This window comes from Sciurus carolinensis, chromosome 6 (assembly GCF_902686445.1).
Source record: "Sciurus carolinensis chromosome 6, mSciCar1.2, whole genome shotgun sequence".
In the NCBI taxonomy this organism is placed as follows: Eukaryota; Metazoa; Chordata; class Mammalia; order Rodentia; family Sciuridae; genus Sciurus; species Sciurus carolinensis.
In genome coordinates, this window is record NC_062218.1 from 123,025,365 (window position 1) to 123,040,212 (window position 14,848).

Consider the following 14,848-nt stretch of genomic DNA (forward strand, 5'->3'; position numbering starts at 1 on the left):
TATACCTAGAGATGTTGGATGTCATCCTATTCATTCCTAATTTTGTATTTGATAAAGCTAAGACATTAAGGAAAAAATTATATACTCTAGGGGCAATTAAAATAAATAAATAAAAATGTATGGCTATTATAGAATAGAAGGAAAGTAAGGGTCAACATCCCTCCCTGATACTCAGCTCTTCCTTAAGCTGTAAAACTGTCACAGTCCTGGCACTTGTATGAAAATGATCCTATGGGTCTGGTCGTGAAATCTCAATTTCTCTACCATGTTCTCATCTCTGTGTATAATTGCTGATATTCTAGATGGAATATCTTCCTCTAGGAATACAGTGTTTGGATTATACTTTTTACAAAGACTTTTAAGAACTTGATGAGTGCCTACATGATAGGCACAAAAATGAGGATAGGAAGATAGCATCTAGAAAGAAGTGCTTGGGAATTAGGCAGAGAACAGAACACAGCAAGCAGGAGGTGGAAATCATGCTCCTCAATTACATGGAGGGCAAGAGTCAAGAGTTTCCCACTGAAGATAAATGAAAATATGAGTCTATATTGCAGCAAGAACTATTTGATTAGATTTAGGTAAGCTTTAACCATCTGTAGGGATTTTTAGACTTGAGAATAAAAAAAATATAGCTCTTGACTGTTCATATATCAAAACCCATTTATCTAGGATTTTGTCAAAGCATACTGTGTTTGTAAATGGGAATTCAAGGGCTAGTGGGACTTAAGAGCATATTTCTACTTTGGGGTTTTGTTTTTGCTTTTTAAAAGTGTGGGTTACTTTGTAATTAAAATACCATGATGGATTCCTGTGTATTATAGGTACTCCATTTGAAGTGTTTCTTAAAGGGTCCCTAAGAAATATCCACTGGAATGCTTATGCAGTCTCAGAAATTATATTTATCCTGTAAAAATCAGAATATGGTAATCTAATTTCCCAGTTTAAAAATATGCATACCCATTTTCATTTATAAATTATTGTCCTTCTCTGACTTTTCTCCCTCTGATTTTATCCCTTTCCTCTTCATATCCATCTAAGCAAACTAGCCTGTCGGGTTGTTTCTAATCCCTAAGGGCTCTCTTTGCCCTGAAGAAGTCCAAGCTCCTTGGCATAGCATGCCAACTGCCTCATTGTGTGGCTCTCTTCTTGCTTCAGCTTGTCTACCTTCCATCTTCTGCCACACAACCTGTGCCACTAGCCTAATAGAGCTAAGGTCTAGCTCTAGAATATGTGGTGCTCTGCACACCTATTGTTCTCTGCCACATCTACCTGTGCAACCAACATCTCTCCATTGTGATCCTGTGGATGCTCCAAGTCTCAGCTGAGTCACCTCCCATGAAACTTTGTGCATCTTCTTTATGTACAGCTTTTACAAGATTGCCTTGGAGTTGCTGTCATTATTATACTTGCTTTCACACTGAACTGTGAGCCAAGTGAAGAAAGGTCTCTGTTGGTCATGGAGTACTTACTGCTTTAGATTAGGAATTAATTTGTTAATGAGCAGAAGTTGGAAGGAAAGGAATGGAGAAAAGACTGATAAGAAGGAAGGGAGGGAGGAAGGAAAGAAGGGAAGGAAGCAAAAAAAGACTACAAATGAATTTAACCTTGGGAAGATTATAAAATCCTGGAGTATCCTTAGTTACTATGTATGCATCATACAATTTCTCAATAAATACTTACCTGATGTTTCTTAATGTATAAAGTAAATATGTAAACTTGTTGCATTTAGGAAAGAAAGATGTGAGGAATATCTTACAAAATTAAATAAACAATGCTAGGTTCTGAAATTCCAATATAAATGGGAATCACTGTGTTAAATATGCAATTCAGTGAATGATAAATACACATATGTATTCTGACTTTAAAATTCACCCTGTCACCTCATTTTATGAAAGCTTTTTAATCCTCTCCCTATTTCTTGCTTTAATTGTTATAAAATTAAAGATGGCATAAAATTTTCCTAATCATGTATGAAGTGATTTCCATATCCTTTCAACATTTTGCAAAATTAAGACTAAATCTTTCTCCTGCCTGGAATGTGCTCCCACACTGCAGAGCTCCATATCCCTTGCCCTGGCTGCTCCCATCATGTAATGGCTCACTACCTCTAGCCTGATTAAACCTCTTGGCCAGCTGGTGCTTACAATTTATTTGGTCAAAATCAAGGAGCAATCATAGTGAAAACAAACATGGGTTCAAATGTAAACAGTATACCCAGATGAATGAATTATTCATGTCTTCCCACCATTGATTAAAAAAAAAAATGCTTAAGTCCTTCCAGGAGTGCCAGGCAAGGATGTAATTATAGGTGGAGATTACTGTCATTATTATTATTTAGCACTTTATAGAGTACTTTATTTGCAAAGTGCTAATGTTTTAAGACTTAAATTGTTTAAGCTCATGCAAATTAACTGTAAGTAAAAATTTAAAGATATAGTGACTAATGTAAAATGGGTGGTCACCAACCCCCGACCACCACCACTATCACATTCTTGCATTTCCAGTCTTTGACTTAAAGATCCAAATTCAAAGAAGTAGTGTGTGGATAGTAGAGATGCAGAACATTTTCCAGAGACTTTTTTTTATCTTTGAATTATTGACTACAATATCAGAGAATTTATGAAGTTTCTATCACTATTGAACAATTGTTCCTCTATAAATAAAAGTGGTTTGAGAAGCATTGAAGGTATGAGGGTTTTTTGTTTTGTTTTGTTTTGTTTTTTAATTCCTCTATGAGAGTTGGCTGTAACTAGCCCTTGATGCAAGTATGATTGATGGAAACATTCTTTTTATGCATTAAGATTCCATACCTCTGTAGTGTTCAGGGTATGAACTTTAAACTCCCACTACCTGTTACAGGAAAGTTTCTTCAAAGTGTATTTGCATAATGCATGCATAATGTTTACATAATACTTTGTGAAATGTCATGTTGCAGCATCCCTGGGTCTGCAGTTTGTGCCTATGACATGCTTGACATTGCCAATGTGTTTACTGGGAGATTCAAGGAACAGAAGTCTCCCGATTCCACCTGGACACCAGTTCCTGATGAACGAGTCCCTAAGCCTAGGTATGTGCAAATATTTATTTAACTATTTTAAACTTCTAGAAATGGAGAAAACTTGATCCTTTGATGATGAATAGCCTGTGAACTGCATACCAGTACTTTCCTTGCTAGCCAGACAGATACTGATGCCAGAACAATAGAAAGGCCTTGGAGATCATTTGCCTTCATCCCCTTAACCAAAATCCAGAGCTATCTTTAGGATATACAAAACAATGACTCTCTAGTCTTTTTGCTTAACCTTTATGCATGTGTTTTATCCAATGTAATAATAGAATGATAGGAACCATCAGATATAGCCAGTCCCATTCGTCTGTAATTGGGAAAACTGAGGCCTAGAGAGGTAAAGTATGTTGTACAAATTCACATAACTAGAGAAATTATTTCTGCTTCCCTCAATTTTACAGATTCATGTCTCTAATAATATGTGAAATATAAACGGTGTTCCCCTGGATATTGTGATCAAGCTGGATCAGATCTGAGTCCAAGGCTCCAGGCCAAGGGCAGAAACAGTAGACCGTTAGGATATTTCTGGTGTACCATGTTCTGGCTTTTTTGAGTCCAGATGTAGCTTCTAGTCACCTTTCTGTGAATTGTGCCCTAGAGTTGCTCTCATGGCCCAGCAACAATACAGAGGTTTCTTAGTCCCACGTAATCTTTCTTAGGTCCTCCCACTGAAACAGCTAATTCTAACTGAATTCGAACAAGATGGAGCTCTATCCCTAATCCTATGCCTTCCTACTCTGGGCACCATATCCTATACACCTCCATTACCGCACTTGCAATCTAAGTTACATGAAAGTAGCTCCATTGAATTTGCATGCCCCTGGAAGGAAGCCCAATGTCTTACTTTTTGTTGTCTAACTTTCTCCCCAAACCACCCAGCCCCCAACACAAAATACCTATGAGTGCATTTAGTTGAACTTAGATGCTGTAGACTACACCCCAAGGAGACACTCATGTCAGCATCCATCTTCATCACCTGAATTACGGGCATGTTCATACTCTGCTGTTTATGGAGAGTGGACCTAGTGAGAGAAACATGCTCCAGCAATCTCTGCTAGATTCTCTAAGTCATTGCCTGGGACTGTGAACCACCTTCTCGATAAGCAGGAAGGACAGTTAAGTCAGAGGAATCAGGTTTCAGGGAGTACCAGCTCTCTTTTTGGTGTGTAAAGATGGTGTCACTTAGCCATCACCACCAGGACCCATTCTTTAAGTGATTTTCCACTGTGGCTGTGGGCTTGTCCACATGCTTCCACATGCATGCCTGGTCCCTGTTGTAGACATCAGGATGCATTCACAGAGCTAGCTGAGTTGGCATCATGACATGGTAGATGTCGCATGAAGGTAGATCATGCCAGCATCATGAGGGCCCCAACTCTTCTCCACTACTAGGAAGCAACCAGGTATCTGGACTCCTGGCTTCAGTGTTTCCTAGTCTGCCTTTGCTGGGAAGTCACTTCACTCCTGAAACCATAGAATTTCTTGTAAAAATGCATTTTGCTGTGTTCATTATGAGGAAGTGAATTTTCAGAAAAGAATCTTCATTATAATTGACTTTTCATACCTGCCAAAATCACATAAAAATAAAAGTAGTAATAGAAAACAAGACCCCAAATTCTGAGTCCATATAATGAGAGATGGTTACATTGAGCCTTGCTGGTATGTACCCTGGCAACTTTCTGAACATTTTTACTATACTTGAGAAAAGTCAACTTAATTCCTCCCTTTGTAGAACAAATGCCCTCAACAACCTCTTGCAGGGTTTTGAGTAAGTAGAGCCATCCCTGGGATATGTGCCGACCACAAACTCACTGTTTGGAGCTCCATCACTGTTTCCTGGCATTCATTTGTGCTTCTGGAAGCAAGCCAAGCTGCCCCCTACATAAAGCTGAACTGAGCTGGTGAGGGCTCCTTTATGGAATGAGGAGGCAAGCCCAGAGGAAATCTCAGCATGTTGTATTTGGTGGCATTCTTCATTGTTCGACTTCCTCCTCTTAGCCTGCAGTACATTCTCTTTCTTGCCAGATGCTTAGAGAAGCAGTTCATTCAAAGAATTTGCCATAAGGCATGAAATAAACCCCCTCCCTCCCACCCTTTGTTTCATTTTAGGCCAGGTTGCTGTGCTGGCTCATCCTCCTTAGAGAAATATGCCACCTCCAATGAATTTCCTGATGATACCCTGAACTTCATTAAGACTCACCCACTCATGGATGAGGCTGTGCCTTCCATCATCAACAGACCATGGTTCCTGAGAACGATGGTCAGGTGGGTGCCAAGCAAACCATGTCCTAAATGAATTTCTCTGACTCTTTTTCATGCTCATAGAATCTGTCAGTGGATCATGCTTTGAAATGCCACAGACATCTTCTGCTATCCTGGGCATTGATTCAGCTATGAAATGCTGGCAGGTTGGGTGGATGCCATCAAATCCCCATAGCCACATTCCCAGTGAGAAGAGTTCCAATATTTTCAGGCTGGTTGTACATATGCCAGCAATTAGAGGAAAGAAAGATATTTCCTTCCGGGTTAGCTCATTAATCCAATCTGTGCAAAAATAGAAGAGTGGTCAAAGAGAACCAGTGATTGAATGTGGATACCTATTTGGGTGATTATGGTTGCAAAACATGCTGCAGATTTCACATGAGCACGGACCCTACATTATTAGCTGTCAAACAACATGTGTACCGCATTTGCAGAAGCATGCCAGCATAAAGGGCTTATATTTTAGTATTCATTTTCTGAAGTGGTGGCCTACAGAGATCTATGATAGCATTAAGTATTCTTCCTTTTGTTTATTTAGAGCCTATTTTCAACCAGTACAATAGCTTTTCCCAAGTACCATCCAATTGTGGCAATCTTCAAACAAATGTTAATTTACTTATCATTATTTTTATATCTTGTCTTTATTAAAAGATATTTAAATATTATGATAGCTCTTGACCATTAGATAGAAACCATGGTATATAACTTGCAGGAAGGCTCATGAACCCTGCCGTGGTACTTGGGATAAATACATATCTATGGAAGGTGGATTGACTGAGGGATTTCAGAGAAAGAGAGTGCCCAGTAGGAATTATTCTAAGCACCTGGTTTGGCTTGCTTGTTATTATATATATTAGCAGTGCCATTGACCCTCCACATTCAGAACTCTTATAGGCCCTCTCTGTACAATCAGAAAGCTATCTAGTCTAGCATTTTGTTGATGAAAGCTTTGTACCTCAGAGGAAGAGTATGGATAATGGTAGCCATTTCATTTCAATGTTAAAAGGGATGTTAAATGAGTTCGCTTATTATTTCTTACTTTCTCCATAGGAGACATCAGTCTTTCCTTATTGGTCATGGAAGGGATCATTGCTGAGTGGTTTCAGATGGTTAGGGCTATTTATTATGGAACTTGGCCTCCACACACACATACCTCTTTTCTCCCCTTTGGAGCCATACTAATGCTCTGCATATGGAAATAAAGGACCAGAACAGCTTGAGAGAATTATTTATATGCATATATTTTTCTTGAGATTATTAGTAGAAAGCTATGTCACCATTGAACTGGAAAAGGGGACACTTATTGATAGACCAACAGAGATAAAAAATGTGATCCTGTCATTTTAGATACCGCCTGACCAAAATTGCAGTAGACACTGCTGCTGGACCATATCAGAATCACACTGTGGTTTTCCTGGGATCAGAAAAAGGAATCATCTTGAAGTTCTTGGCCAGGATAGGAAACAGTGGTTTCCTAAATGACAGTCTTTTCCTGGAGGAGATGAGCGTTTACAACCCAGAAAAGTGAGTGGAATGTTTGATCCTGTCTTAGTAATAATTTGTTTTGCCTCATGGACCTCCTTTCATTCAGAGAAATCATGAGCGATTTAAGTTTTATGCATCTGAAGGTGACTTTTCATGCCATTTGTAAAAATCTCGTAACACATTAAAAGCATTATGTTTTCCTGGCCAGTGGTGTGTTTATATAGATGCACAGGATCTGTTTCACCTTTAGTTAGATACCATTGAGAGATCACCTTGTGAACTGGGAAGTGGGGTGTGAGAGTGGTGACAGCAAAAGGAAAACTGATCCAAAGAACCTATGAATGATGTTATCATACCCCATGAAACTAGATGCAGCTATGATGGAGTCGAAGACAAAAGGATCATGGGCATGCAGCTGGATAGAGCCAGCAGCTCTCTGTATGTCGCATTCTCCACCTGTGTGATCAAGGTTCCTCTTGGCCGCTGTGAACGACATGGGAAGTGTAAAAAGTATGTATTTTGCTACACCAACAATTAGAAAAGTCTGCTGTGGTTAGTAAGAAGTCCTAGGTAGCTCACAGTTATCTTCTTCCCACAGAACTTGTATTGCCTCCAGAGACCCATATTGTGGGTGGGTAAAGGAAGGAGGTTCCTGTGTCCATCTGTCACCCAACAGCAGGTAAGGAGCCCAAGGTATGGGAGAGGTTAGAGTGGCCTTTGGCTGTGACACGTTCTAGATGTGGGATTAGCTGCACTCACTCACAACACCAGCATGCAACCTTCTGTGCATACACCTCAGCCACAGGACTGTTGGTGTTATCCTTCATTTTCTCATTTCATAGACTTTCTGCGACATCATCTGTGGCAGCTTTCCAGCTGAATAATCACCCTTGCATGATTAAAAACACACAGAAAGGAAACACAGTGGGCTTCAACGTATTCCCTGGAGAGAGGGACAAGAAGGTGCCTGCCTTGATCATCACAGTGTGAGAACAGCAGAGAAAAGGAGCACTAGGATACCAATTAGATTAGTGAGGGGTTTGTCCAGCCATCGCAAAACCGACTCTTCTAATTGACTGTACAGGGCTGAGAAGAAATTGCAGAGCATTTGTTAAGCCACACATTTATGCTGCAAGCATGGCGTATACATCCAATAAAGCTTCCTCCTCTGCTGAAGAACAGTTGACCCTATTACTTGTTAGGCAGTCAATCAATTCTTGGCAATTCTCCAGTTAGTCAGCTAGGACAGTCTACCACGCCTGTGATTTTAGTGTTTAAAATTGTTACCCTAGCTTTAAATGCTTAAATGGCATTGACTAAAAGCTTTCTTTTATGTTTTGACCTCAGTAGATGTGAAATCCAAAATAACATTTGGAAAAATATTCAATTCATCTTTGACAGGTTACAGAAACTCAAGTGAGGTGCCATATGGCAATACAGGGCTTACCTTCAACAAAGCCATCCCTTGAGCCTCCCCAGATCCAAAGGGCAAACAACCATTTTCACATGACTCTGAGCCTCCTTTCCTATTTTAGTATAGCTACTCAAATGGATAGAAGGGCATGTCTGGTGATCACCACCTGCATAATTTGAGGACAAGTATTCCCATAAACACAGCTAATGATAACTGTCAAATCTGACCTGGAAACTTGACTAAGGCAAGGAATTGACCCACATATATTATAAAAGCAGCTTTTTATGTAGCACTGATGACAGAGTTAGAGATTTGTATTTTCTCATGGGAATCTTCCAGGTAGAGGAGAAAGGATCACAAAACAGGGAAGAAAGCTAAGAAATGACTTACCTTTTCTTCTGTATTCAACATGTGGCCACAGGTAGAAAGATTTTTTATGAACTAGTTTTAAATCAACTCCAGAACTCTGAAACAATTCCTTTAAGGCCTGCATGCATATTTCAATGACAAGCATTGCTCAAAACATGTGGAACTCTACTTGGAGAGTCAGCTTCAGGGCCTGATGAATACTGGCTTTCATTACCACTAGAAATCTTTATCCTTTGAAGATGAATTTGATTTTAATGCAGTGAAAGATATTAGAAACTAAACATGATGGATTATTAGATCAAGGTGTGACTTTCAAAACAGTTTATATGGCTCACAAACTCTGAAGGCAGTCACAAAATAGAAATTTCAAATGTATTATGGGAATAAACCTTGTCCATAAAAGAACACTGATCCAAAGTTTGGCTGATTCCAGTGTGTTTTATTTTAAAAATCAAAATAGGTATTATTAAACTTGATTTTGTTAATGTCAGGTAGCGTATACAACCATTGGTGACTTGTAAGAAAAAGGGTTATGCAGAGGGGAATGGGTATAGAGTCCTGAGGACTAGGGCAGGGCTGGTAGTGAGCAGAAATCCTAAATAGTCCCAGCAAAATGCATCAATCAGGTTTTGTGTCCTCACAGGCCCCACCTGTCCACTGGCCATTTGTACTATGAACACTTGGGTATACATATTTTGCTATGTAAAGAAATAGAAAAAGGTCTAGGAAGGCGAGAATAGTAGTAAAAGAGAAAGTGGAAAGGAAAAGATTCCTTTTTAATTTATAGGCCTCTGTATTGCTTATATGAGGAGTGTTTTTAACATCTAAACTTTTTCAATGTTTAAGAAATGCTCGGGGAACCAGACTAAAAAAAGAATGTAAATAATCCACAAACTAATTAACTCCCTGAGTAAGATCTGAATTAACTGCTTAAACCATGGATTCTCTTTGGAGATTCACATAAGACTCATTTCTATAAACTTCAGAGATAAATTTTCAAGCTGTTATCTTTTTCTTTTCTTTTTTTTTTTTTTTTTTTTTTTTGCAACTGCCACTCAATTTATCAAACTGTGTTACTTTCTTTAGTGAAACTTAGCACTCATTCCTGAGTCATAGCTCATATTATTGTATTTGTTTCTGTCTTTCCTTGTCTTCCTGTTTTTGAAGACTGACTTTTGAGCAGGACATAGAGCGTGGCAATACAGATGGCCTGGGAGACTGTCACAGTAAGTAGAGCTTTTTATCCATGTTTGTCTTTGAGTGAAGATGCTTTTATCACATGGCCTAGAAATATTATCCCACATATGGAACTGAATGCAGCTGATGCTGAAACATGCATGAACAGAAATTATCTGCTAAATATCAAGTAAAGAAAGTGAGGTGTGTAAAAGCCAGTGTGGTCAATGTGGTTGCTATAAATGCTGGCACCCATTTTGTGGAACAAATTCACTCTAAAGGATATTAATTATAGCAAAGCAGTAAGTTGTGTCAGTATTTCCATTACAAAATGATAGTTTTGTTGTTTTTTTTTTTTTTTCAAAAATGTACTATTTATACTATAACTTTTAGCCAAATAATAAAAAGAATGATCATTGTGTTCTAGTTTTTTAATTGAATGAGACTGTTTTATCCGTTTTAGACATATTTGACTAACGAAAGTAATTATTTTTTAAAATTAGATTTATGTATATTACCATTTGTGGTAGGAAAAAGCTTTCAGGAATAACTCACAAGCACAAAGTGATTCAAAATAACATTTCTATAGGAGTTAGCTTACTGTGCAATCTCAGAGTCCCTATGTTATTAAATGGTAACATTTTAGTTACCTATGACAACTAGACAGAATTACAGTATAATAGCACTGTCCTATGTCGTCCTATGATCTGATTAGTATCAATAGTCTCCTGAAAATGTTTTATTAATACTAATTTAAGGAATAATGCCAAGCTCTTAGAAAACTGTTTAGTTTGTGACTTTTCTAAATGTTACATATGCTGAATTTCAAACAACTTGCATTCACAATGGCACCAAAAATTATCTCCTAAGGGAATGAAACAATATCACTTCTGATACTTGATTCTATAATGAAAATCTTGGAAATTACTCTTATAGCCATGAATACAGAAATGTCAGACGAACATGTCATCTAACTTTCTACCTTATGCTTTTTTTGTAGATCAGATATAATCAAATTAAGAGGCCTAATTCAAAATTCTTTGCCCTATAATTTTTGTTTACAAGGATATTGAAAAAAAAATCCTTACTCTGCCTTCACCTTCACAATTTAGGAGAGGGTGTCATCACCAAATATCTATCGCATGCATATATACCTTAGTGTGTAAATCTGAGACAATCTGAGGTTTGATCACTGGCTCTTAATCATCTTGGTGCCTTATACCTTCATTTTTTGAGGGAAACAGGTTTTTTTGGGGGGATATATGTTCAGTTAATAACTCACTTTTGTGAACTATTTTCATATTTTCATGATCTGGTGATATGAGCATCTGTAGAAAAATAGCAGTATAGTCTTAGATTGAATCATTAAATGCATGAAGAGTGTGAAGAAGACCGTGCCTCTATAAAGTGTCCACTGTATCAATAGTCTCACACCCATATCTGTGTTCTCAGGCAGAGGAAGCTAAGGAAGCCTCTGTGTGCAGCATAGGGGACATCTTCAGGTTCCAATCCAGTGATTTGCTTTCTATCCCAAGTTATCTCATCAGTCAAGCCCCTAAGCCTGCCTTTGTGCTTTCTAGTATGTCCCTTACCTTTAACTCCATTCCTGAGGAAGCACCTAGGAGGTTCACTCAGGGCAAGAATTGAGCTGCCCCTCCACCTGCCTGCCTTTCCCAAGGGCTTCTCTTCTCCCTGTGCTACTGGAGCAGAACCTACTTCTATCAGACATACCTATTCATATATAGGTGTTCAGAGAGGACCTAGGCAATTGGTTAGACTCTTTAATAGGACCTTAAGAGGAAATAAGGAGATCATAAGGAACCAGCGTCAGAGACTGCATAACAGGCTGAGCAAACCAGTGACCTGACCCAGACACACAGCACACACGCCTGCATGTGTTGCTTAATAAGTGTGTGGGTTTGGTTTTTTTAAATTTCCAAACTGAAACCCCTGCTGAGTTCAGAACATTGTGATACTGGACACTTCTTTCCATCTTGGTCATAAGGATGAGAAGAGAAAATACAAAGAAAAGTTCTTTCCTTAAGCATGTGCCTCTTATTTTATCCACATGCTTATTATCACCAAAATGACATTAAGTAAGGCTCAAATTCTCAGAATCACATGTAATCGCAGTGTCCATTTCCTCTGCTGACTCTTGTTTTTTCCCTGCCTTTTGGCAGTGACTTTGAGGAAACTCACTTGATGGAAGAGTTATGGAAGTGTGAAATTAGACTGAGTATAAAGCACCCTAGGTTCCACGCAGGAATTAAAAGCCCTTTCTCAGTTTCGGGAATCATTTGTTGGCATAGTTCTGATTAGCTCATTCCCACTTATTATGTAAGTCACACTAAGCAGAGTGTGAAACACCGAGTAACCTCCTCCTCCCTTTTGTCTTTCAGATTCCTTCGTGGCACTGAATGGTAAGGAAGATATTACTGTCATAATTTAATATCAGTGGAAATCTATCTGAGAAATCCTATTTCACTAATCCTCTTGAGCATTCTCAAACTTTAGGTTTCTTTTTAATTAATTTTTTATCCTCGTTATTTTTTATAGACATTTCAACTCTTCTACCAGATCATGAAATGTCTTACAACACAGTGTATGGTCAGTTTATACATATATATATATACATATACACATATATATATGTAAATTTTTTAAAAATTCCTTAAGTCACTCATACTGTGCTAGTTTATAGTTTCATTCCTAAACATCATGGACCAGATTCTTTGTTGTTTCAGAGCCCCAATTCACTAAAATTATTTATAGATTTCACTGTGCTTCAAAAGCCACTCTGCTTATATGAGACAGTTGATGTGGGAGACTGAGTCCTAAATTTTTAATCCATATAACATGAAATATGCCAACCTTCGGGAATATATTTAATGAGTTCTTGAGGGAAAAGAAACTGCTTTTGGACATAAGTATATCCAAGATAAAAGAATATTGCTTATAACTAAAATAGACTATAGCTCCTTAGCTGATAGGGAATACCATGCCCCAAAATGCTGACTCTCAGAACTCTACCTTTCACAGGGGAAAATCTATACCAGGTATAGGCACCAGGTTCTTATTAGGCAAAACTTTCCAATGTAGCATGAAATTGGCCATCAAAATTTAGACTCACAAAGAGTATGCATATTTAAACATATCTTCAGTGAGATTTCTTCAGAATGTGTACAAGGAAGAGTGATGCAGTGGAAATGATGTGCAAACAGGATTTATCCCATTGTTCTTGTCTGAAATACAGGAGCATTATATTAAACACAGCTACAACGTCCATAAACAGAATATTCTGAACTCTTGGTGCAAAAAGTTGAGATGTAGCCATTCCATTCACATTTCTCAAAGTACCACCAAATATTTATTAAGTAAACAATCTGTGTTTTTTTTTTTAATATATGAAAAACATCTGTGCAATGGCAACTTTAGGCTTTTGCATTTTAATGGGGACAAGAGTTCAGCCATTTATAGTTTGTATGTTTAAGATATACAACAAAGGAATAGTGACAGGAGAGTATTTAAATAAAGGGGTAGGTAATAAAAGAGGCTGGGAAAATGAAGGCAAAGAAGGAAAAACAGAGGTAAGAAAGGAAAACAATGAGAAATTTAGGATTCAAAAAAATAGTTGAAGATGGCTACAAATGTGTTCAATAGCTCTATGTAAATGTTCACTCCCTGGGTCTCATTAGCATAAATAAAAAGTCCCTTTGAAGTCTTAAAGATCATTTTATGAATTGGAGCTCTACAGTATGAAAAATCTTGCCTGGTTTCTCCTGACCAGCCCCCTATGAAGTAAGGCAAGATGGAGTAGATGAGTCTACAAATCCATCCACATTTATCGTTCTCTCATCTTCAGTTCAAACCAGAATATTGAACACTATAGACTCAAAAAAAAAAATATATCACCCAGAAAACACATGTCATCTCATCTAGTTTAGACTTAGCCTTCAAAAAGAAAACCCACTTAGCATCTGCTCTTTTCCAATATCATACTTTGCAGTCATTTCTGATAATTGAATAATCTTTATCAGATATTGAGAAATTCAGATCTTGAAACTAATTGAACCAGCAACTTCCCCAACATTCATCAATTGTACTAAGACCAATTTTAACTCCCAGGCAATTTCTTATATAGATAGAATAATTAAACCATGGGATGCTCTTCATGAACAAAATCACTCTTCAAGCTATGGCTTTCTCTCTTTTTTCCTTTTCAAAGGAAAGGTACTTATTAATTCTTCCATATTAACACTTTAAAGGACAATGCCCATTCATCCTCATCTCTTGATCTGTGGTTTCTGTAATAAATGAAAGAGTTGGAATTTTTCTATCAGCTAATGATCCTGCCCATTTCAGGCTGAATATATTTAGTATGAAGAAGTTAGGTGATTAATTGACCATCAAAATGAGTGATGAGTGATGACAGGATGTACAAAAATACAGGAGACTTTTGAAACATATAAACTATTACAAGCGATACCTATTTTGAAGTTAGTAAACCCAAAAGAGATTTAATTAACTCATCCAGCAAATATTTGTTAAGTGCCTCTATATGCCAGGCAGTAGACTAGATATACTTGTAGCATCAGAGGAAAGATCAGATTGCCATTTTTATGGGCACAAATATAGACAAGAGAGTCAATCCTAAAGTCTAAAGCGCACCCAAGCTGTTTCTAGCTGTGTCCTTTGCATGTCCTGCATTCTGTGGCTAAGTACAGACCCATACAGCAAACCCTAAACCACAACTGCCCCTCTCAGGAAAAGGAATCATTTCGATAAACCATGCAAACTTTCTGTTGCAAAAACTGTATGCAACACCAGTTACAAATACAAGTACCCCTTTTAGTGAATTGGGTCCTGATTGTTTTCCTTCTCTCTTCCTCTGTATTGATTTAGTGTCTCTTTTTTATGTCTAATTGGCTACAATCACTGTTAATAGGTAGAGTAGTTCAAAGGGTCTCTAACCTCTAGAATCACAATGACTTGTAGATACAGAGAAACAATGTGATGTGCTCAACTTAACTTTTTAAATATATCTATTCCTTTGTGTTTTTGAAGTTATGTAG

General features: G+C 37.8%; 1 protein-coding gene across 1 annotated transcript in view; it reads left to right on the plus strand.

Annotated features, from left to right (window-relative positions):
- Sema6a (semaphorin 6A) overlaps positions 1-14,848 on the plus strand; it is a 123,664-nt gene that overhangs the window by 83,669 nt on the left and 25,147 nt on the right. Inside the window, 7 exon segments of the mRNA XM_047556270.1 lie at positions 2,939-3,070; positions 5,180-5,335; positions 6,680-6,856; positions 7,187-7,327; positions 7,416-7,496; positions 9,768-9,826; positions 12,176-12,196. Of these exon segments, the coding sequence (XP_047412226.1) occupies positions 2,939-3,070; positions 5,180-5,335; positions 6,680-6,856; positions 7,187-7,327; positions 7,416-7,496; positions 9,768-9,826; positions 12,176-12,196 (767 nt within the window).